Source organism: Heterodontus francisci, chromosome 15 (genome assembly GCF_036365525.1).
Source record: "Heterodontus francisci isolate sHetFra1 chromosome 15, sHetFra1.hap1, whole genome shotgun sequence".
Lineage (NCBI taxonomy): Eukaryota > Metazoa > Chordata > Chondrichthyes > Heterodontiformes > Heterodontidae > Heterodontus > Heterodontus francisci.
The window spans coordinates 40356291-40378808 of record NC_090385.1 but is presented as its reverse complement, the minus strand read 5'-3'; the positions used below and the strand labels follow the sequence as shown (position 1 = coordinate 40378808).

Sequence of the window (22518 nt, the reverse complement as noted above, 5' to 3'; positions counted from 1 at the left end):
TTTAAACTTGTGCCCACTTTTTTGTGCAATATGGTGTTTTGAGTTACCAGTTACTAAAATGTCTGTTATAATCATAGTTATACTATGTATAGTTATGATGACTGTGTGCATTTAATTTACTAAAGGGACAGGGAATTAATTTCAAGACCTGTATAGGTGGTATCTCTTACAAGAATTTGCTATGATCTAAGAGAATTTGCATAGCTACTTTTATTACCAACCACCTTCATCCTCTTGCAAGAGGAACACGGGAATACAATTTCTTTGTATGATTTAATATGAAGTTTTGTGTATATCTGCATATGCTTGCCATTACAGTTCTTATGTTTTACTGTGTTAAAAACACTAAATGCAAATTGTTATTGGTGTGATAAGTCGGACTTTTTAAAAACTTTGTTAAAATAATTCTTTTTCCTCAAATGGAAGATGTAACTTTAAAATAAAATCTAAATTTCCATGTCATTTTCATGTATTATAAATTTACATTGATCTCTGTAGCGGATGTGCAAGCTCAAATAATTTTATAGTGATTTTATTTCTTCCTAAGGTTGTGAATTTGTTTTGGAGTGGTTGCGGCAGCAGTACTGGAATCGACAGCTGGGAAACAACCTTGTGGATAACTGGGTGTTGGACTCACAGGAAGAGGAGGAAGCTGATGATGAAGCCCAACTACAGGAGGAACTGAAACAGAAAGAGTTATATGGTTGGTTCATGAAAGCTTTGAAAATGAGTACTTTAGCTATTGCTAATTATGTGTTGTGGCAAATAATTTGTTATTGCTTAGATTTGCTCAGAAACTGAATTTTCATTGTCAAATTTTTCATGCAGAAGAATAGTATTCAGAAATCATTCTATAGGTTGTAAGTGTAGAAATCTGTAGGATTTATTGTTCTGTGCCAAATTGCTTGCCCTACTTATTAATTGATGCATAGTAAGGTAGTATGATTTTATCCTTCACATAGCATCTTCACTAGTTCTCCAGAAGTCAGTATCTCTTCCTTCACTGACATTTTGGTATCCTGACCCCCCCTAAATTTGCACTGAAATTGTCTTCTGCAGATATGTTTTGTTTGGGTCTGGAAATCTTTGAGACCTTTTCCATATGGTTTTCATGTGTATACCTTGAGCTATGCATCATGGGGAACAGTGCAGTATACCTAATTCTACCCTAACCTACATGCTCCTTCCAGTAGCCATCACTGAATAGCAATATGGAACAGGGTTTATAGTTGATTTTTATTTTTTCAACTTTCCCTGTCGCAGGTACCGAGGCTACTTTTTAACACTAGCTACAATAAATAAACAGGTAATTAAATCTGGGGCATTCTGTTGTGTGCAGCTTAGTGATGGATCTACAGATTCCTTTACTCCGTAAGGGAGGTCCTCCAAATACTTAATTCATTTCACTTCAAAATGTGCCATACAGTGTGAAAAATTTGACATCAAGGTTTAAATAAGCAAAATAGTCTGGCTATTCTGGCATAAAAGCTTTGAAAACTAGCTTTTTAATAGTACTTTTAATAGTACTTAACTGTTATCCAAAGTATGGTACTACAACTTGATAAATGTGTTTTCATTTTGAATTTAATTACCCAAGCAAAGAATATGCTGACAGTGCAGTCATATAGTTACACTGTTGTATTATAATGTTGCAGTTCAGTGTATTTTTGAAGTGGTACCGGAAGCATAAAAGAGCTTCCAATGGCTTGGTAGGTTTACATATCAAGTAGTTGAGTCATACAGACGAAACAAGTCTGAGGTTCAGTTCCTGGTCTCTGCTGTCTGTGGATGTTAGCATGCATGGCTGTTGGGAAGCAACAGTTGGCTTCTGTGTTCATAGGGTAGGTAAAGAGAAATTGAAGCAGCGGTTTTTCCCTTGCATGTCACTGGATAGTGACACCCAGGTGTAAGTGTTTTGTGTATTGCCATTAAGCAAGGACAGGATTGGGCTTGCTTATGATGCTCTAACTAGATTCATAGAGAGATACAGCACTGAAACAGGCCCTTCGGCCCACCGAGTCTGTGCCGACCATCAACCACCCATTTATATTAATCCTACATTAATCCCATATTCCCTACCACATCGCCACCTTCCCTCAATTCTCCTACCACCTACCTACACTAGGGGCAATTTACAATGGCCAATTTACCTATCAACCTGCAAGCCTTTGGCTGTGGGAGGAAACCGGAGCACCGGCGAAAACCCACAGTCACAGGGAGAACTTGCAAGCTCAGCACAGGCAGTACCCAGAACCGAACCCGGGTCGCTGGAGCTGTGAGGCTGTGGTGCCTCCCAACTGTGCCACTGTGCCTCCCAACTGTGCCACTACAACCAAACAGTCTGTCAAACTAACACATAATTACTGGCCACTTGGGTAAGGTGCCTGTTGAACTGTGCAATGGTATGAGATAATCGCCTTCGTAAAGGCTGGAAAAATATACGTAAAAAGAAAAAACGATGAATAAATTAAGTTTTACCAAAAGAAGTAGGAATGTGTGGGTTGAATTAAACTTGGCAGATCTAGAGACTTTTGGATAAGTTACATCTTTTTCCAAGTTTCTTCTGTTCTGTGCTGAACAGGGCTCTTGTTAGGTAAGGTTCCACATACATTTGAAACTTTCTATTACCTTGCCTCAGAGACCATTCCTCTTGTAAAGCTAGACTCTAATTTTGTGCAAGCTTTTCAACTGTGGTCAGGGAGGGCATTACTCCTGGACCTGATCTTGCTCTAATCTGATTTCATATGTATAGATGTGATTTTTGATCTGGGTCTTCAGTCTGGAGAAGGAGCCCTGGCTAACTCTGTATTTTGTTTTTCTTGCCCTCTGCTGAATTTCAGAACACTGAAGCAAGTTGGTACCCTGTTACTGTTGTAAGAGATCAGCTTACTAAGTCTGCAGATCAAATCTGTGGATTTCTGGTTAAGAACTGCCTAGTACCACGCTGGATGATATCTTTATCCTTGGGAGATGATTATAATTTGGGCGGCGCAGTGGTTAGCACTGCAGCCTCACCGCTCCAGCGACCTGGGTTCAGTTCTGGGTACTGCCTGTGTGGAGTTTGCAAGTTCTCCCTGTGACCGCGTGGGTTTCCGCCAGGTGCTCTGGTTTCCTCCCACAGGCAAAGACTTGCAGGTTGATGGGTAAATTGGCCATTGTAAATTACCCCTAGTGTAGATAGGTGGTAGGAGAATAGTGGGGAGGTGGTAGGGAATATGGGATTAATGTAGGATTAGTATAAATGGGTGGTTGTTGGTCGGCACAGACTCGGTGGGCCGATGGGCCTGTTTCAGTGCTGTATCTCTCTATAAATCTATAAATAATATGGCAGGTTTTGAATTTGACCACTGAAATCAATATGAAACAGTTGCTCAGAAAGCTTCAGTTTTAATAATCCAAGTAAAATCTTGCAGATGTAATATTTCCCTTTTTTTTTCCCCCCCCAGAGAAAGCCAGAGAACTGCTGACTTCCTTTGAGTTTCAAATTGTAATGCCAATATGAAACAGTTGCTCAGAAAGCTTCAGTTTTAATAATCCAAGTAAAATCTTGCAGATGTAATATTTCCCTTTTTTTTTCCCCCCCAGAGAAAGCCAGAGAACTGCTGACTTCCTTTGAGAAAGAACAATTCCAGGTATCTGATTGAGGAAGATTTGTGTTTCCAGTTCAATTCTAGTAATTCACCTTTGCAAAACCTGAAGTAATTTGTGACTTTGGTTCAGTAAAAGAAATGGACTCTTTTAAAGAATAAGTACATGTACAGTTCTTTTTAAACAAGTTATGGTACAGACTTTATGTAAGAGACAATGTCAGTAGCTGTGCGCAGGAAGTTCCTGCAAACAGCTGAGTTTCATGACTAATTCATCTGTTTCTGATGGAATTAGTTGAGGGGGGAATGTTATCAAGATAATAGGCATACTTCCTTCTTTTCAAGTAGTGCCATGGGACCTTTAACATCCAGGTGAATGACTGACTGAAAAAGGCAGATGGAACATCTCATCTGAATGACTGTATCCCTGATAATGTAATACTCCCTCAGTCTTGCAATGAAGAGTTAGCCCAGATTCTGAGCTCAAGTTCTGTTATGGGGTTCAAACCTACAAACTACTGAGTCGGGTGAGAGTGCTACCGACTGAGCCGAGTTGCCAAAATTGTCAGAGGATATTCTGTACTTCGACACGCATTTGACTTTTGAATGTTCCTAGGGCATTTTGATAACCACTAGACTGTAGGCTATTCTATCATGCACCTAACAAGAAGACTGCACTAACATAACACTCTTCTTAGTTTTAATAGAAGTATTTATGAAGTTTCTGATAATGTAAGTGTTGAGACCAGGTGAGGAAGGGGTCTTAGGCGCCCCTTTCGCCCCTTCTCTGGTTTGACTGCAACAGGGTTTAGCCTTTTAACGCAGTAATTTAACTTACCACCTCAGTGAGCACTTGCTCCTGCTCCTCTAATTATAATTGTAAATGAACCAATCAGACAGGTATTCTTGAGTTTAAACAAGAAAGATATAAGTTTATTAACCTTATCAGTCAAAACCAGTTAAAATTACTAAAATACATGACACATCCACACTCTCATTCATACGAGAGGCACACACACATATATAGATACAGAGGTGAAAAAAAGATTTGGGAGGTTGAAGTAAAATCCATAACAAATGGAATTCAAATACTGAGTTTCAGTGTCCTTAGTTGAAGTCTTGAAGTCCTCGTTGGGCCGTATGCACAATTCAGGCTTGCTTCTCTGGTTCCAGAAGGCAGGAGAGGGGCTTTATCTGTGCCCCCTGGTTGGTACCTGTAAGGATCTGTAGTTCTGAGGCTTAGTTGCTGCCAATGAGACTTCCCTGGGACTTTGCTAGAGAGAGAGATGCATTCTTCCTTGAAGTTTAGTTATTGTCTTTCTTCAAAGGCACAATTCACAAACTCAGTTAACACAGACAGGCATGTCATGTGACCACCTCTGTTTAAAACACAAGTTTCTGGAAGTTTTTTTTGAAATTCCAAGTTCTTCTCTCAAGCTGTGAAAACATACTTGGTAGGGGGGTTTGGCTCTTTCAAGTCAATGGGTGTCAATGGCTTTTGATGACCAACATTGACGATGCCATTCTAGTTAATTCAATCTGGGAGCACCCCCATTGTTCTGGCTAAACTGGGCAATCACCTCTGTCTCCCAGCCAGCCTTTGGCTTCTCATGTGTACATATTGTGCGTGGCCATCTTTAGCTGTTCTGCTTTTAAAAAGTTATTTGTAATAATGTCCAGTAAACAAGTCTCAGGCAGCGTTCCATACGACAAAATTTAATATTTTCCATTTAGTATGTGGGTTTTTCATCACACAACCGCACCACACCAAATGAAATGCGACAGTAGGGAGATTTCATTGTAAGTTTAAAAAGAGCAAACACAGGAAAACACACATGCATTTCTCTCATTCACTCTCATCCATTTAGAAATCTTACACAAGATGTTGCAGCTTGTCTTTTCTCTGCAGGAGCAGTGTTGATTTAACCTGCCCTTTTCCCTTGCGGTTGGTGTGAGATGGTCATGTGTTGCCCAATGGGTTTAAAGTTTCTTTAGTATCAGCTTGTAATAAGCTGGGAATGGGCATCTCAATAAACATGTGGTTTTTGGGGGCACTTGATGTCTGCAAATTTGCATAATTGTCAAGGCTGAGTTCTTTGTGCACAAAATTTAACCCCTTAGCTGCTGTTTCTGCAACATGTGGTTCTAACTCTTTTGGTTCCAGTACCTTGCTAATTTCTCTCCCTATAGTAGTACTGGGCGATAAATTGGTTTTAAATCCCTGTGAGGTGTCTAAGATTTCCTCTGGGCCTATCTTCTTGCTGGGATCTGAAGTGATATTGTTGGATTTAATTAGCTGTAGGCTTGAGGTCTGATCATAGATGCATTCTGACCTCACTTTCGGTGCTCTGGTGAGTCACACTAGTGCTGCTTACTTTTCTGCTGACTGTGGGGAGGGTCCCTTTGCTAATCTCCCCCATGTCCTCTGGGACATTCCCGCTCACAGGTATTTGTCCAGATTCTACTGCACGCCCCTGCGGCACTTCGACTAGTCAAGGCATCACCCTCCGTGTTCTCTGCCATTTTGGGGACTTTGTCCCTGCAGGTTCCTGTAAATGCTGTTCGGGTGCTTGTGTCTGCATTTACATACGAGGGTGTGGGGTCTAATTTTTCCAACATTTTGGGGTTGGCTAACTGGACAGTAGGGGGTTTCATTTGGGAATCCTCCTTTTCTCCTGTCCTTTTCGTCCCATTCCTCCCTAACTCGCTGCCAGACCTGTGCTTGTCTGTCCTCTTTTGTTTTCAGCAGGGGTCCCTCACAATTCAGCCCTCCGTTGGAGGGTTCTTCAAATGCTGGTTCAGGAATTAGGAGTGCGGACTTTACTGCAGGTTGGGGCTTCCTCACAACCTGGCACATGTGGCAGTCTTTACAGTACTCCACGACATCTTTGTAGAATTTTGGCCAGTCAAACTGCTGTCTTATGCGGGCTTTAGTTTTTCGTACACCGACGTGTACAGCCATTGTAAGCTCATGAGCCCTTCTTAATATTTCTCTACGGCACCGCTAACTGGTGAACCACTGTCCACTCTTTGTCCTCTGGACTGTGAGGAGAGCTCTACTTCTTCATCAGCATCTCATTCTTTTACATAGTAGCAATCAGGGACTCCCTCTGCTTCAGTTTCAGTTTGGGCAGCCTGTGCAAACTTTTTAATACTGGGTTGACTTGTTGAGCATCAAATAGGGAAGGTTCGTTTGTCCCATTCCCTGGGTCCTCTAACTACCCAAGGAAGTTTCAGACAGCACGGCCCTTTCTCCAGTGCTGGTTCAGTGTCCTCTGAGGGAGCTGGTTTGGCCATGGCCCGAGTCATTACACATTCAGGGGAACTGCAGGCGACAGTCTTCTGCCACTGCCCTGTCTCTGTGACCTCCTTGGGTCTCTCTACTACTACTACTACTACTACTACTACTACTACTACTACTGGGGAAGCTACCACCTTCGTCCCTGCCAGATCATTACCTCGGAGCAGGTCAACCCCATCCACAGGCAAACTAGGGACAATCCCTACGGTCACCCGTCCCAAAACTAGGTCGTGCTCCAAGTGCACCCATGTAAAGGTAGGGACGTACACTGCCGTCCGATACAGTTCACCACCATTTTGGTTTTCACTGCACTCTCTGTTGAGGTGGGGGGGGGGGTGGTAAAGTCATGCCTTTTCCCAGCAAAAGAGATCTGGTGCCCCCTGTATCTCTGAGTATGACGAAGGGCTTGCTTGTCCCACTCGAGGGGAATGGGGTTACTTTGGACACAAAATCCTGATAGTCTTCACCCACAGCAGTATTTTTTCTGGGTCTTACTGCTGTTGCAGTTAAAGCCACAGCCTGCTCTGCTGTGCTTTCCATCAGGGTCCCTTCTCCTGTACTGGGTGGTGTGCCCTGATTAACCCTACAGGCTTTCCCCGTAGTTTACAGCAGTCAGCTCTGAGTTGACCTGCCTTGTTACAATGGAAACACACAGGTCTTTGGATCTCGCTCCTGCTTTCATCACTATCTTTTTTGGCTTGAGGAGGGCCCCCGGATGTCCAGATTTTCCTACAATCCCAGGACTGTTTGGGCTTCAATCGCCCTCCCACTTCTTTTCCTTTTCGAGGTTGTGGGGGTAACTTGGAAAGGGTTTACCTTGGGGTATGGACTTGTAAATGACTCATCAGCCAGAACTGTGGCTTGCCTCGCTCTGTGCACTTTTTGTTCCTCCGCATGGGTCTTTATAGAAAGTGGGAGAGAGTTTTTAAACTCCTTGCAGAATCACTTCTGAGGTTTTCATACGTGGGCTGTACTTTAAGAGCCCTCAACCACTGGTCAAAAGCCAGCTGCTCACTTCTCTCAAACTCCAGGTAAGTTTGATCAGCTTGTTTCCAGAGGGTTTGGAATTTCTAGCGGTACGCTTCCAGTACTAGCTGATAAGCCTCGAGGATAGCATTTTTAGTTAGTTCATAATTTGATGAACTTTCATCTGGCAACAAGCTTTTCCTTTTGGCTTGCTTTGTTGCAGGAGGGTCCAGCTTCGGCCGGCCATTTTAACTGTCTAGCAAGCTTTTCAGTAGTGACAAAAAATGCTTCCACGTCTCCCTCATTGAACTTTGGGATCAATTGGAAGAATTTTAAGAGCTCAGCACACGGCCCTGAGTTAATTATAGCCTCCATATTGGCCATGCTTTCACTGGAGTTACTCTGTCGCCCCCTAGCGAATTCAAGCTGCCTCAACTCTCCTTCTGCTCCTTCTGGAAAGTTCTCTCTCTTTCTCTCCTGTCTTTCTTTCTCTGTCTTCTCATTCAAGTTTCCTTTGTTCCAATTGTATCTTAACTAACATTATCCTGTCTGAATCAGATTCCAACCCTGTCTCTAACTCATCAGGTTCGAGGGAAAAATGGTTGGCCACAAGTCTTATGAGTTCAGATTTCTTAGCTTTGGCATGGAAAGTGATTTCATACTGCCCAGCCATATTCCTCAACTCTTCCATAGATGGTGCCTTTAACTTATCCCAAGTTACTTCACCATGGCTTGGGAGGTACTGGCTTCGGGTGCAGACATGTTAGTATTCTAGCAACACAAACCACAAGAAAACCTGCACTGAAGTCGCTTTTTTTGATTGGGATCAATTTGATTTCCCACTTCCAATTTCTTGTTAGCCTGTGGGTCCAATGTCAGACTAGAGCCCCCAAATCTCTGTTGCGACCAGGTGAGGGAGGGGTCTTGGGCTCTCCTTTCACCCCTTCTCTGATTTGACTGCAACAGAGTTTATCCTTTTAACACAGTGATTTAACTTACCACCTCAGTGAGCACTTGCTCCTGCTCCTCTAATTATAATTGTAAATGAACCAATCAGACAGGTTTTCTTGAGTTTAAACAAGATGTAAGTTTATTAACCTTGTCACTCTAAACCAGTTAAAATTACTAAAATATGCGGCGCATCTACACTCACATTCATACGAGAGGCACACATAGACAAATAGATACAGAGGGGAAAAAAGCGTTGGGAGGTTGAGGTAAAGTCCGTAATAAGTGGAATTCACATACTGAGTTTCAGTGTCCTTAGTTGAAGTCTTGAAGTCCTTGCTGGGCCACGTGCACAATTTGGACTTGCTTCTCTGGTTCTGGAAGGCAGGAGAGGGGCTTTATCCATGTACCCTGGTTGTTACCTGTCAGGATCTGTAGTCTTGAGGCTTAGTAGCTGCCACCAAGGCTTCCCTGGGACTTTGCTAGAGAGAGAGAGACGCTTTCTTCCTTGAAGATCAGTTACTGTCTTTCTTCAAAGGCACAATTCACAAACTCAGTTAACACAGGCAGGCACGTCATGTGACCACCTCTTTGTTTGAAACAGAAGTTTCTGGAATTTTTTTTGAAATTCAAAGTTCTTCTCTCAGGCTGTGAAAACATACTTGGGGGGGGGGGGTGGTTGTGATTTGGCTCTTTCAAAGTCAATGGGTGTCGATGGCTTTTGATGACCAACATTGACAAAGCCATTCTAGTTAATTCAATCTGGGAGCACCCCCGTTCTGGCTAAACTGGGCAATCACCACTGTCTCCCAGTCAGCCTTTGGCTTCTCATATGCAAATTGTCTGTGGCCATCTTTAGCTGTTCTGTTCTGCTTTTTAAAAGTTATTTGTAGTAATGTCCAGTAAAAAAGTCTCAGGCAATGTTCCAGACGACAAAGTTAATATTTTCCATTTGGCGTGTGGGTTTTTCTGTCACTTAAGGGTCACCGTTCCTGTCATTTTCTTCACTTTGAAGACTCTTGACTGAAGGATGACCCCCTCAAATAGTGGGAGGAATATATTTAATTTGTATTTTGTAATTGGAAATTGCCCTGAAGTGGGCAAATCCTCCTTTTATTATTGTCATCTTGATTTGGCTGGGACTGTGTTGGCTGATCCAGAAGGTTGTTTTGCCCCTCTTTTCTTGCTTGGTAGTTTGTTCCATTGCACGTTTTTTCAAATATTTATCACTTCGCCAATATGTCTTTTGATAGATTAGCTCTTTGCTAATTTCTATCAACGTCCATATGTCTGCTTTCTTAGTGTACTTGGGAATATCATAAGGTAAATTTAGACTATTGTCGTGGACTTGTATTATTTTTTTCTCGGATGTAAAAAAAAAACTGTGCGTGTGCCTTTAAGACTTTTTTAAAAAGTGCACCTTTAAGGGAGAAAAGATTCTAGAAATCTGGAGACACTGTACCACAGCTGCATTTTTGGTTGCGCTGAGCGACAGCAGGTCACATGGTATGATGTGTCCATTTTGACTGTGTGTGGAGCTGGCAGGGACCGGTTTGAAGCAGTTAGATCTGAGTGACTTTCCAGCGAGGTACCGATGAGAAAAGGAGCTGTTTTATTCTCTCTCAAGAAAAATTCTACAAGCCAAGATAATTCCCTGAGCAAGGAAGGAACGCTTTGCTTTTCTTTAACAAATTATTTGTATTGCTGTGCTCATCGTTGAAAGAACTGTCTAATGCTACTGCAACCAAACTGTTTGTCTATCAAGAACAGAGTATTTTCATCAAATCTGGATAGACTTCGAGTGAACTTTGATTATCTTCACATCTGAAGACCTCATTCACTGGGAATGTAAAACGCAAAAAAATTACCTATTTATTCTATTCTTAACAGACAGCTAATCTTAAAAACTACACTTTGGAAAAACCAGTTAATTATTTTTGAATGTATGTGCGTGAATGCGGGAGTTAATTAGGAAGTTATTAGGTCTTTAGACATAGGTTTATCTTAATAGCGTTTAAGTTTTAGTTTTTTTTAATAGTTAATTTGTTGTCTAAAGATACCTGGTTTGGTTTGTTTCATTCTGGGGATACTAGAGTGTTTAATTTGGCTGTTTTTCTGATTTTTGGTAATTAATAAATATGCTGCGACTTGCGGAGTGACAGGACTGAATTAACAGTGCGTTGCTGCCGCCGCAGTTGTAACGCTATCTAATTATATAAAATTAAAAACCTAATTAACCTCTTTTTGTTTTAACTTGGCTCAGTTTGTAGCATCCAAAAGATGATGGGTTATAGCTGTAGCCAGAATTTTAAGCACATTGTCGAGGCTGATGGTCTCTCCATTACTAAGACAATATTGCATTATTGGAGGTGCTGCTGTTTGGATAAGGTGTTGAACTGTTGCCCCACCTGCCTGTTCTGGCAGCTCAAGAGAATGTTTAAAAATTCCACAACACTATTTGAAAAAAGAGCTGGAACTTGTCATGATTACCTATCCTTCATCATCATTCATTTCATTGCTGTTTTTTGGAATCTTGGTATATGTGAAATAGCTATCTGATAAAGCACTATATAAATGTATGTCTGTTTTCTCCTTTTCTATTTTTCTTCTCTCTCCCTCTGCCTTTTTTCTTCACATAGAGTTGATAGGATGTACTTGTAAGAGTGTATACTCTAGATTAAGAATTTTTCAAAGTTAATTCTGAATGAATGCTCTAAAATGGTTAATATAAAAAACTTTAACCATAAAAGGTAGTTAAACTCATTAAGTTCGTATTTTCCAGTTTTCATTTTAGTTCTTGGCTTATGTTACATAATGAATTCAGATTTCTTTATTCAAATCGCCAGGTTGAATTACCAAAGGCTAGTTAGAACAATTTGATTTTCTTGTAATGAAAGAGTAGAAAAGTAATGCTTACCCTGGAGTTTAACAAAGGTTTATGTATTGTGACACTAATGCTTGGATTAATAGGAACTGTAAAGAATTTTTTATATGCCTGAAGCTTTCATTTAGACTTCAGAAGCACAATTGTGAAATATATTGCAAATTGATACTGAACCACCTATTAATTTTTTTGAAATGTCTTCCCTATCATGGTGGGCATTTTTAATGGTTGATTATTTCCTGATGCCAACAAAAACAGAACTTATAACCTCTTGGCACTTTTAAGAAAAATGCTTGAAATAGTCTTATTATGATGTTCAGTGGTTTGAGTATTTAGGTATTTTAGATTCTGTGCAAAGTGCTGCAAAAACAAATTAGGTGTAGTCTGTAACTGTCGTGTGGGGTTGGGAGACACGTTTTAAAAAAAAAAATTGTTTAGAGGTGTATACACCTGGGAGGAAAATTTGCTGTTGTTAAAGTAGAACTAATTACAGACAGTCTCTTGGATTCCATGTAGAGGAATTGTTACACGTCATTTAATTTTATTCTGAACGGGGAGGGCAGAATTTGTTTCTGAAACAGAACACAAAGTATCATTTGTTGGCTACAGACAATTAATTGTACAAAGGATAAAATCTATCCATTGAGCTTCTCTTGTTACAACTGCAAAGAGCAATTTGACTTTTTTGATCACAGTAATGTTTTGGCATTTCTTTCCTCCTCATTGAATGGAGATGCTGACTCTGGAGCTCAAGCAGCTGGATAGCTCTCTGATATCTCAGCCGGGGGCCACCCAAGCCAAGGCAGTGAACATTGACAGGCTATTGAACAAGAAGGTCATGACAGTTGATCCTTAAACCTTACTGGAAACCCCACTGCATATGAGATGCAAGGCTACTGTTGCATATTCCTGTCCCCATACTTGGTTATGTTTTAAGTATCAAAGCATAACAAGTGGAATTTTTTCTTCAGGGTTTAAAAATTGCTGCTTTTAAAAGTCAACCCAAAATCCATGATAACCAGGTTTCAAATTAGCGTTGTCTAAAATGTTACACAATTCCACCTCAGTTTGCAGATAAGGCTTATAGCCCATAAGATAGATTCTGATGAAAGAGAGCCTTTTGCCTGTTGGTCTCATGCTTTCCAAATATCCTCACTGCCCTCTTATAATTACAATACTTAATGTCCATCTGGGCAGACAGATGTCATGCCAATTTAATGCACCATCTGATGGACACTTATTCCTCAGTTGCGTCAGAATTTTTTTTTGTATTTGACAGACGCAGTGGAAAGTATTCTGTTTTCTGTCCTCATTCTATTTTTTCTCTCCCCAAAAGCCAGTTAATTAGTTTGAGCATGTTAACCTGGAATCTCACTACAAATTGGCAATGCACCTGAAATTGTTTTTTTATTTCCTAGGTTTTGATGGAACAGAAGTTACTTTCCAAAGCAAAGAGAATCTGGAGTACCCCAACTCCTGATGTTGAATGGATTTTATCACAAATCAAAAAACATGCTTGGGAGAACAGGTACATAGAAATGGGCATCTTATGGTGAGGCTAACAAAATCCGAAATATGCAGTTGTAAGTGTGCTTGTAAAAGGGACTGTGTCTTGAAAGGGTTAAAAGGGGAGAGGAAACATTCTTACACTGTAAATTTGCCTCCCGCTGCCCCCTTGTCTCTATGCCTCCCACCAGTGCCCTGAGAGTTTTAAATTATATGTATGATGCCTTATCTGAGAGAAGATATTTTTAATTTTAATACAAAAGCAAAATACTGCAGATGCTGGAAATCTGAAATAAAAACAGATAATGCTGGAAATACTCAGCAGGTCTGGCAGCATCTGTGGAGAGAGAAACAGAGAGTTAACAGGCTAGATTTTTAAAAGGATCAGGGTCTAAATCTGAGGTGGGTGGGTGCGCAGTTTAGCACCACTGGCTTCCGTGCTGGTTCACCACCACGATCCCAATCCCAAGGCACTTTGAAGCTGGCTCGGGGGTGGATCGGCTGCCTGCTGGCACGGCGCGCAGCCAAATGAGGACCGTTATTAAGGGCCTGTTAAGGCCCCATTCCAGTGCCGACTGGCATTTCCAGTTGGCAATGCAGGCAGCCCACGTTGGTCTGGACCATTGTCCCTCGCTGTCTCCATGTTCACATTGGCAGCTCCCACCTCAGTTGGTGGTGCTGCCGCTCTGAGTGCTGTAGGGCCTCATTGGATGGCAAGCCTGCTCCCTAGCCTTTAATTCGCTGGAACATTGAAGATTGTAATGTGTGTGCCTAAAGCACACCATGCATGGTTGGGACCAGAACTAGCCCCCATTTCCGGTTCCCGACCCCGATCAAAAATCTAGCCCCGTGTTTCAGGTCTGTGATCTTTTGTCATTTTTCATCGTATTGCTGAAAATAGAGACGTTGTCAAAGCTTTTCATCTTGCGCTCATCAGGACAATCTGCATGAATACCAATGTAAGGGTTGTTTTCCGATTACGGCGGTGGAAGTATAAATTTTGGCCCTATGTTTTCAATGCAATGAGGAAGTAGGCATTGCTGGATCAGGTTCTAGGGAATGAGGTGGGACAAGTGGATCAAGTGTCAATAGGGGAACATTTAGGGGACAGTGATCGTCATGTCATATAAGGTTTAAGTTAGCTTTGAGAAAGGATAAGCAGCAATCCAGAGTAAAAATATTTAATTGGGTGAGGGCCAATTTCAATGGAGTGAGAACGGATCTGACCCAAGTAAATGGGAATCAAAGATTGGCAGGCAAAACTGTAACTGAACAATGGGCTGCCTTTTAAAGAGGAGATGGTTCTGGTCCAGTTGAGGTACATTCCCACGAGGGGGAATGGTAGGACAAATAAAGCCAGAGTTCCCTGAATGATGAAAGAGACAGAGTAAGATGAAGTAGAAAAAGGGTGCGTATGATGGTTGTCAGGTTGATAGCACAAGTGAGAACCAGGCTAAATAAAGTAAGTTCAGAGGGGAAGTGAAAAAAGAATTGGGAGCGGCAAAGAGAGTGAATGAGAAGAGACTGGCAACCAACATAAAAGGGAATCTAAAAGTCTTCTATAGGCATATGAATAATAAAAGTGTGGCGAAAGGAGGAGTAGGGCTGATTAGGGACCAAAAAGGGGATTTACATGTGGAGACAGGGAGCATGACTGCAGTACTAAATGAGTACTTTGCATCTGTCTTTACCAAGGAAGAAGATGCTGCCAAAGTGCCATATTTGTAGTGGATGAAGCGGTAGTTCAGATACTGGATGGGCTAGATAGAGGTGGTATTAGGCTGGCTGCACTTATTTGTAGGTCACCAGGACCAGATCAGATGCATCGAGGATACTGAGGGAAGTAAAGGTGGAAATTGCAGAGGCACTGGCCATAATCTTCCAATCCTCCTTGGATACAGGGGTGGTGCCAGAGGACTGGAGAATTGCAAATGTTACGCCCCTGTTCAAAAAAGGGTGTCAGGATAAACTCAGCAACTACAGGCTTAATCTTGGTGGTGGGAAAGATTTTAGAAATGATAATACAAGGCAAAATTCAGTTGGGCAAAAGTTAGGAAGGATGTGAAAACTTCAGAGAGGGTGCAGAAAAGATTAATGAGAACGGTTCCAGGGATGAGGGAATTCAATTGGGAGGATAGATTGCATAAGCTTGGATTGTTCTCAGAGAAGAGAAGATTGAGAGGAGATTTGATAGAGGTGTTCAAAATCATGAGGGGTCTAGACAGAGTAGATGAGAGAAACTGTTCCCATTGGCAGAGGGGTCGAGAACCAGAGGATAGCTTTAAGTGATTGGCAAAAGAACGAAAGGTGGCGACATGAGAAAACTTTTTTATGCAGTGAGTGGCTGGGATCTGGACTGCACTATTTGAGAGTGTGGTGGAGGCAGATTCAGTTGTGGCTTTCAAAAGGGTAAGCACCTGAATATTAAAAAAAAATTGCAGAATTCTGGGGAATGGGTGGGGGAGTGGGACTAGCTGAATTGCTATTGCAGAGAGCTGGCCTGGATTTGATGAACTAAATGGCTTCCTTCAGTACTGTAACCAATCTAAGTGGATTAATTAAGAAAAGTCAGCACGGATTTGTTAAAGGCAAATCATATTCCATTTGGTTGAGTTTTTTGATGAGAGGGTTGATGTGTATATGGTCTTCCAAAAGGCATTTGATAAAGTGCCATATAACTGGCTTGTCAATAAAGTTGAAGCCCGTGGAATAGAAGAGACAGGGCAGCATGGATGTGAAGTTGGCTGATTGACAGGAAACAGAGTTGTGGTGGATAGTTGTTTTTCAGTCTGGAGGAAGTTATATAATGGGGTTCCCCAGGGGTCTGTATTAGGGTAACTACTTTTCTTGATCTCTATTAATGACCTAGATTTGGGTGTGCAGGGAACAATTTCAAAATTTTCAGATGACACAAAACTTGGCAGTTTTTTGACCTTCAAGAGGACATAAATATGCTGGTGGAATGGGTGAATGAGTGGTAGATGAAATTTAATGCAGATAAGTGTGAAGAGATACATTTTGATAGGAAGAACGAGGAATGGGGGAACTTGGGATATATGTGCAGAAATCATTGAAGATGGCAGGGCAAGTTGAGAAAGTGGCTAATAAAGCAAATGGGATCCTGGGCTTTATAAATGGGACCATAGAGTACAAAAGCAAGGAAGTTATGATAAACCTGTATAAAGCACTGGTTTAGCCTCAACTGGAGTATTGTGTGCATTTAACTTTAGGAAGGATGTGAAGGCATTAAAGAGGCTGCAGAAAAGATTCATGAGAATGATTCCAGGGATGAGGAACTTCAGTTACGTGGATAGATTGGAGAAGCTGGGGTTGTTCTCCTTTTGAGAACGGAAGATGGAGAGGAGATTTGTTGGAGATGTTCAAAATCATGAGTGGTCTAGACAGAATAGATGGGGAGAAATTTTTCCCATTGGCGTAAGGGTCAAGAACCAGAGGACACTAAGTTGATTGGCAAAAGAACTAGAGGTGACATGAGGAAAATTTCTATGCAGCGACTGGTTAGGATCTGGAATGCACTGCCTGAGTGTGTGTTGAAGGCAAATTCAATCATGGCTTTCAAGAGGGATTTGAACAATTATCTGAAGGGAAAAAATTTGCAGGGCTATGATGAAAAGGTGGTGGACTAGCCGGGTAACTCTTACAGAAAGCCGTCCTGAAAACGGAAGGCTGAATAGCCTTTTTATGCACTGTAACCTTTCTATGATTTTTATGATTCTAAGACCTCCTTAGTGGTTGCCTTCTACCAACACAGGCATTATTTAAATATGTTAGTAAGGCTCCTGTGCCTGAATCTGGACCCTTTTTTGTTACATAGATGTCCATGTGCACTTGAAAAGTCACTTCCTTAATCTGGCATGTAAATTATGGGGGCAAGAACAACATGAGCTGGTGTCTGCAGGTGTAAAGTTAAGTGACACTTCTGCAGTACTCTTGGCTTCTGCTCCCAGGGACCTGAAGTGCAAGAAAGGGACAAGTTAGGATTTAGTGGCATGGGTAGCAGTGACAGTTAAGTAATTTCTGAAAGCACCAATAATTTTTATTAACGTATACCGGTGAGATTGAAGAGAAAGAAAAAATGACTTAACAATACGCAGGACCTGTCCTCCAGCTTCGCAAGATGTCAGGCTCCTGACACGCCTCTACCCACAATGTCTGTAAACTGTTCAAGTATTACCAGAACAGAGATGAAAGGTGACCCTTCTCTTAAGGCTGCCTGCACCCTGTTATTGCATGCGAGCTTGCCCTGCAAGAAAGAATAAAGTGTGTCAGTGGGGGATAGTGGAAAATTTTGAGGATGTGTGTGTCAGGCTAGAATAGCAATGCTGGTGTGTGAAAGATGGCAGAGGTGTGAGGAGGCAAGGGCGGTAGTAGTGTTACGGACAGGAGAGAGATGATGGGGATGGCTCCCCCTTTTCACCTATCGACTGACCGAAAACAGCGTGTTTAAAAAGTTTTTTAGCTCCTGAGTGCTTTAATTGTCAGGAACGGACGAATGACAGGTTTTCTGGTAAGTTTTCAAAGAGAGATAAATGTTTATTGTTCAATCCGCAACTACATCCACACTCTCACTCATACAGATACACACACACTCAAGAAAACATTGCAATTCTAAAAGTAGCATGCGTTTAGGTCTTATGATTTCAAGAGTTCTCTGTTACATTTGCTTTTTCCCCCGGGTTGAAGACTTGAAACGATGCAGGCCTGTAATCCTTTTTTGGCCACTGAAGAATAGCTCTGGAGAGTTAGGGGGATGGATTTGCTGTTATTTTATGTTCGTGGTAGCAGATTTCTCTTCTTGTACTCCAGTCAAGATTCAATGGTGAAGCCCTGGTATGGTTCCTCAGGTGCAGAGTTCAGTGCCAACTCAAGTCTCTGTCTACATGTGGCTTAAAGTTGGTGAGCTTAGGCAGAGTCGTTTCCTCTTTGTTGGCATAGTTTTTCCTGTCTTCTCAGAATGTTTAAGTGTTTGCGATGATGGTTTCTCTCTATCTATCCTATCAATTCCTATTTCCTCTGGTGGGTGAGTCTAGAACAGGGGACATAACTTCAAAATTAGAGCTAGGCAGTTCATGGGTGATGCTAGGAATCACTTACTCACATAAAGGTTAGTGGAAATCTGGAACTCCGTCTTCAACCACCCTGGCCAAAAAACAAAACTGCTTATGCTAGGTAAATTGAAAATTTCAAAACTGAGATTGATAGTTTCTTGTTAGGTAAGGTTTTTTAAAAAATTATTTATTCATGTAATGTCAGTGTCACTGAAAAGGTCAGCATTTATCGTCCTCAAGCACCTTCTTGAACCGCTGCAGTCTGTATGGGCAGTTGGAACTAAAATACAGAACAACCATCATCTAATTGAATGGCAGAATAGGTTTGAGGGCTGAATGGCCTCCTGTTTCTATGGTCCTTATTGGATACTTCATTTCTGTCTCTTGGTTTTTGTAGACTTGTATTGTAATTTAACACTGTGATATACTTTAAGCATTAATAGATGCTCCATAGATTAAACTCTTAATCTTCCAACTTTGAAATCTTTTTTCGCTTGGTAGTCATTATTTGCATGTTCTTTTTCTAAAGCCTTTTTAAATCTCTGGTTTGTATGTCAAAAGCACAATCTCTTATACATTTAATTACAAAAAATAACCCCTTTCAGCTATTTGCTATGTGGCCAACCGAAGTGCTTCAATCTACCAAATTGTTTTTGTTGGTAAAATGGGGTGGGGGTGAATGGTGGAATTATTTCTGTAAAGGGACACGTACCAGTAAAGGCCTGCTACCCGACCTGAACCCGATGGGACCCGACGATGTGTCTGGTTCAGGACGGGTTGCTCTTCCAGGTCCGGCTTTCGGGCTCGGGTCCAGGTCGGGGACACAAAGTAAGTATTGCATTTTGCTCTGCTGGCAAGTGTCAAAAGTTGAAAAGCCTACCTGAGCTGGGAGTCCAGGATATCAAGGAGGGAAACTGAGTCTGCACAGTGAGCGAGTGAGTGTCTCTATGACATCATTGCGCTCATGCTGCAGCCTTCTGCAGATTCGGAATGGGAAGGCAGGTAAAATGAATGGGTCAGGCGCAGGAAAAAATGGAGGAACTCTGGCTGGGCTCAGGTTGTGGTTGTCGGGCTCAGGTTGTCCGATGTGGTTCTGTCAGGTTCGGGTCGTTTTTTTTTCCTGACCTGAGAAGGCCTTTACGTGCCAGGGACCTATGATTGTCAGACACTAACTGGTTGATGTAAAGCATGCTATTAAATTTTTTTAGTTTTTTTTTCTCTGCTTAGACTTGATGAGCAAAATGCTTCATTATTGTCTTAGCTAGTACAGCTTGTTCTTTCAGTTTCCTTGGCCATTCAGCTCATCCAGCAATTGAAAACAGCTGCCAAATACAAGAGTACTTTGTTGTCTCCTCTAAGTTTTGGTCATCTTTTCTTGAATGCCATAAAAAATACTTTTGGTTTTCCCAGAATTCAACTTTGTCATTTGAAAGACCACTTGCAATGTAAGGTGTGCTTCTCCTGTAATTACTTTAAATTCATCTCCAATTTCTATCACCAGTGACAAACTTGTAACCACCAATACCTCACCAAGTCATGGAGCTCATGCTTCCTAGACATAACCCAAGTTGGAAGGAAAATAAATAATCCATTATACTGCTGGGCATTTTTTCTGCAGTTGAAATATGTACATTAAAGGAAATTTTCACATACCAATCATGACAATTTACTAAAATTGTTGTCACTACATTAATATGCATCTACAGATGCTTACGCTTGGCATTCCCCTTCATTACAGTTCAGTTTGTATTTCAGAAGAGCATGATGGAATGGAAACAAAAAAATTACAGTTTGGCTAACCTCTGGTTTCAACATGTATTGTGGTAAAGAACTTCCTTTTCTGTTTTTTCATTGAAACCACTGAACCTTTCAATAATCTAAAACTTGCATTTCATTAGTGAAGGAGGTTAGAGAATCTATGTATGCCTCTTTTGGGTGTACGTATAAAAAAAAAAGCGAATTTTTTCTAAAGGTTGCATCCTGCTCTACGGGCATGGATTTCCTTTTACACACAAGTTTTTGGTACAACAACTCTTGAAGTTATCTTGGGGAATCCCAGTTTGGTAGCAACCCACATGCACTACATCCTACACAAAAATAACAAAAGTTTACTTTTTTTTTAGAAATATTTAGATTTATCAAAATAGTTAAGGCATGTCAGGTGTCTGGCTATGGAGTAAGGGAAATAATTATGTAATTTTGACTGCAATTTTCCAACTTAACAATCATTCGTCCTTAATAAATCCCTGAGAAGAAAGAAGGAAAAACTTGCATTTATATAGTGCCTTTCAAAACCACTGGACGTCTTAAAGTGCTTTACAACCAAGGAAGTACTTTTGAAGTATAGTCATTGTTATAATGTAGGAAATTCAGTAGCCAATTTGCACAATCAGCAATGTGATAATGACCAGATTATCTGTTTGTGTGATGTAGATTGAAGGATACATATTGGCCAGGACACCAGGGATAACTCCCCTGCTCTTCAAAATGGTGCCATGGGATCTTTTATGCTCACCTGAGGGCAGACAAGGCCTTGGTTTAATGTCTCATCCAAAAGCTGGAGCAGCACTTCAGTACTACGCTGGCGTGTCAGGGTTGATTTTCTGTGCTCAAGTCCTGTAATGGGACTTGAATGGACAACCTTCTGACTCAGGCAAGAGTGCTATCAACTGACTTATGGCTGAGGCAGGAACATTTTGCTACAAAGCATAGAAGTTCTCCATTCCATGTAGTAAATTTCACCCTTATCTAGAGCTATTATAAAGTTTACATTATTTAGGTGAGATGCTAAACCTGGCCCTGTTTGTTCAAGTGGTTCAGGTGGATATTGAAAGATTGCATGGGATTATTTGAAGAACTGCAAAGTCATTCTGGTATCCAGATCAACATTCCACTCTTAACCTACATTGCCCCAAAACATTGATCTCATTTCTCATCGTAGAAAATTTCGGGTAGAGAATCACCATTGCATTTGGCTACAAAATCCATTTCAAAGTGATTCAATATATTTTTAAACTATTTGCTCTTGCAAGTTTTCATATGTTGCACTCTCATAATTACATTCTTAATACGTTTGCAGATTGTTTTCCTCTCCAGGGCACAGATCATTAAACAAAGTTAGTTCTAATGGAAAGATAGTAGATTTGATATTTGGGATAAGATCAAATGGCTTAATTTATTAAAACATATTTTGTATTAACATTATATAGATTGCTATATTCTTAATACTGCTTTCAACTAAATTAACACTTCAACCTTATTTCTCCAAGCAATGGATTCTTTGCATACAGTGAGAAAACTTCTCGGTTCGTCACTGATAATGAATTCAACTGTTTGTGATGGAAGCAGAACTTAGTCATTCCTTAAATGTCTTTATTGATGTGTTTTGTTCGTGTGACCTAAAGAAAAAAGCAAATGTAATTTCAAAAAGTAAAATACCGCAGAAGCTGAAAATCTGAATTAAAACAGAAAAAGTTGGAAAAACACATCAGGTCGGACAGCATCTGTGGACAGAGTGACGAAGAGTTCATGTATTGGATCTTATGATCCTTCATCAGAATGTAATTTCAAGAATGGCTTCCAGTAGTTTTTTTTAAAATGAAGAAATCCTTTGGCTTGATCTCTGTATAAACAGTATGCTAAGCTGTCTAGGGAGATCTGCATCTTCATGTGGGAGCCATCCAGCCTGTCTCATTTCCCTGAATGATGTAGTCAGTGAAATTTATAAATGAACTACATCAGAAACTACCTTCAATACATTTGTATTTCAAAGTTGCTCATTAGGAGAGAAAACCAAACAAACAAATTAAAGACAGTCAAGCGGCTTATTTTTGCACCCCAGAATTAATTATGTTTAATTTCCTTTTATTTCCAATACCTTACTCTGATTGCCAAGGAGGGGTTCTGTGAAGATCTTTGTCATAGAGCAATCCATCAAAGACTCTGCTAATACATTTAGGAGTAAACTACAATGATTTTGTTTTAGAACAGTGTAAATATTGAGTCAGATATTGTGCTAGATATATGTTGTATTTCTGTATCTGTGAATAATTTGCTTAAAAATAAATTGTATTAATTTTAGTCTGAATGAAATAGAAACATAGAAAATAAGAGCAGGAGTAGGCCATTCGGCCCTTCAAGCCTGCACCGCCATTCATTATGATCATGGCTAATCATCCAACTCCATAACCTGTTCCTGCTTTTCCTCCCATATCCTTTGATCCCTTTCGCCCCAAGAGCAATATCTAACTCCTTCTT

At 40.8% G+C, this 22518-nt stretch overlaps 1 protein-coding gene across 1 annotated transcript in view; it reads left to right on the top strand.

Annotated features, from left to right (window-relative positions):
- las1l (LAS1 like ribosome biogenesis factor) overlaps nucleotides 1-22518 on the top strand; it is a 129312-nt gene that overhangs the window by 32408 nt on the left and 74386 nt on the right. Inside the window, exons 5-7 of the mRNA XM_068047403.1 lie at nucleotides 548-703; nucleotides 3586-3632; nucleotides 13105-13214. Of these exons, the coding sequence (XP_067903504.1) occupies nucleotides 548-703; nucleotides 3586-3632; nucleotides 13105-13214 (313 nt within the window). The remainder of the gene's footprint in view (nucleotides 1-547; nucleotides 704-3585; nucleotides 3633-13104; nucleotides 13215-22518) is intronic.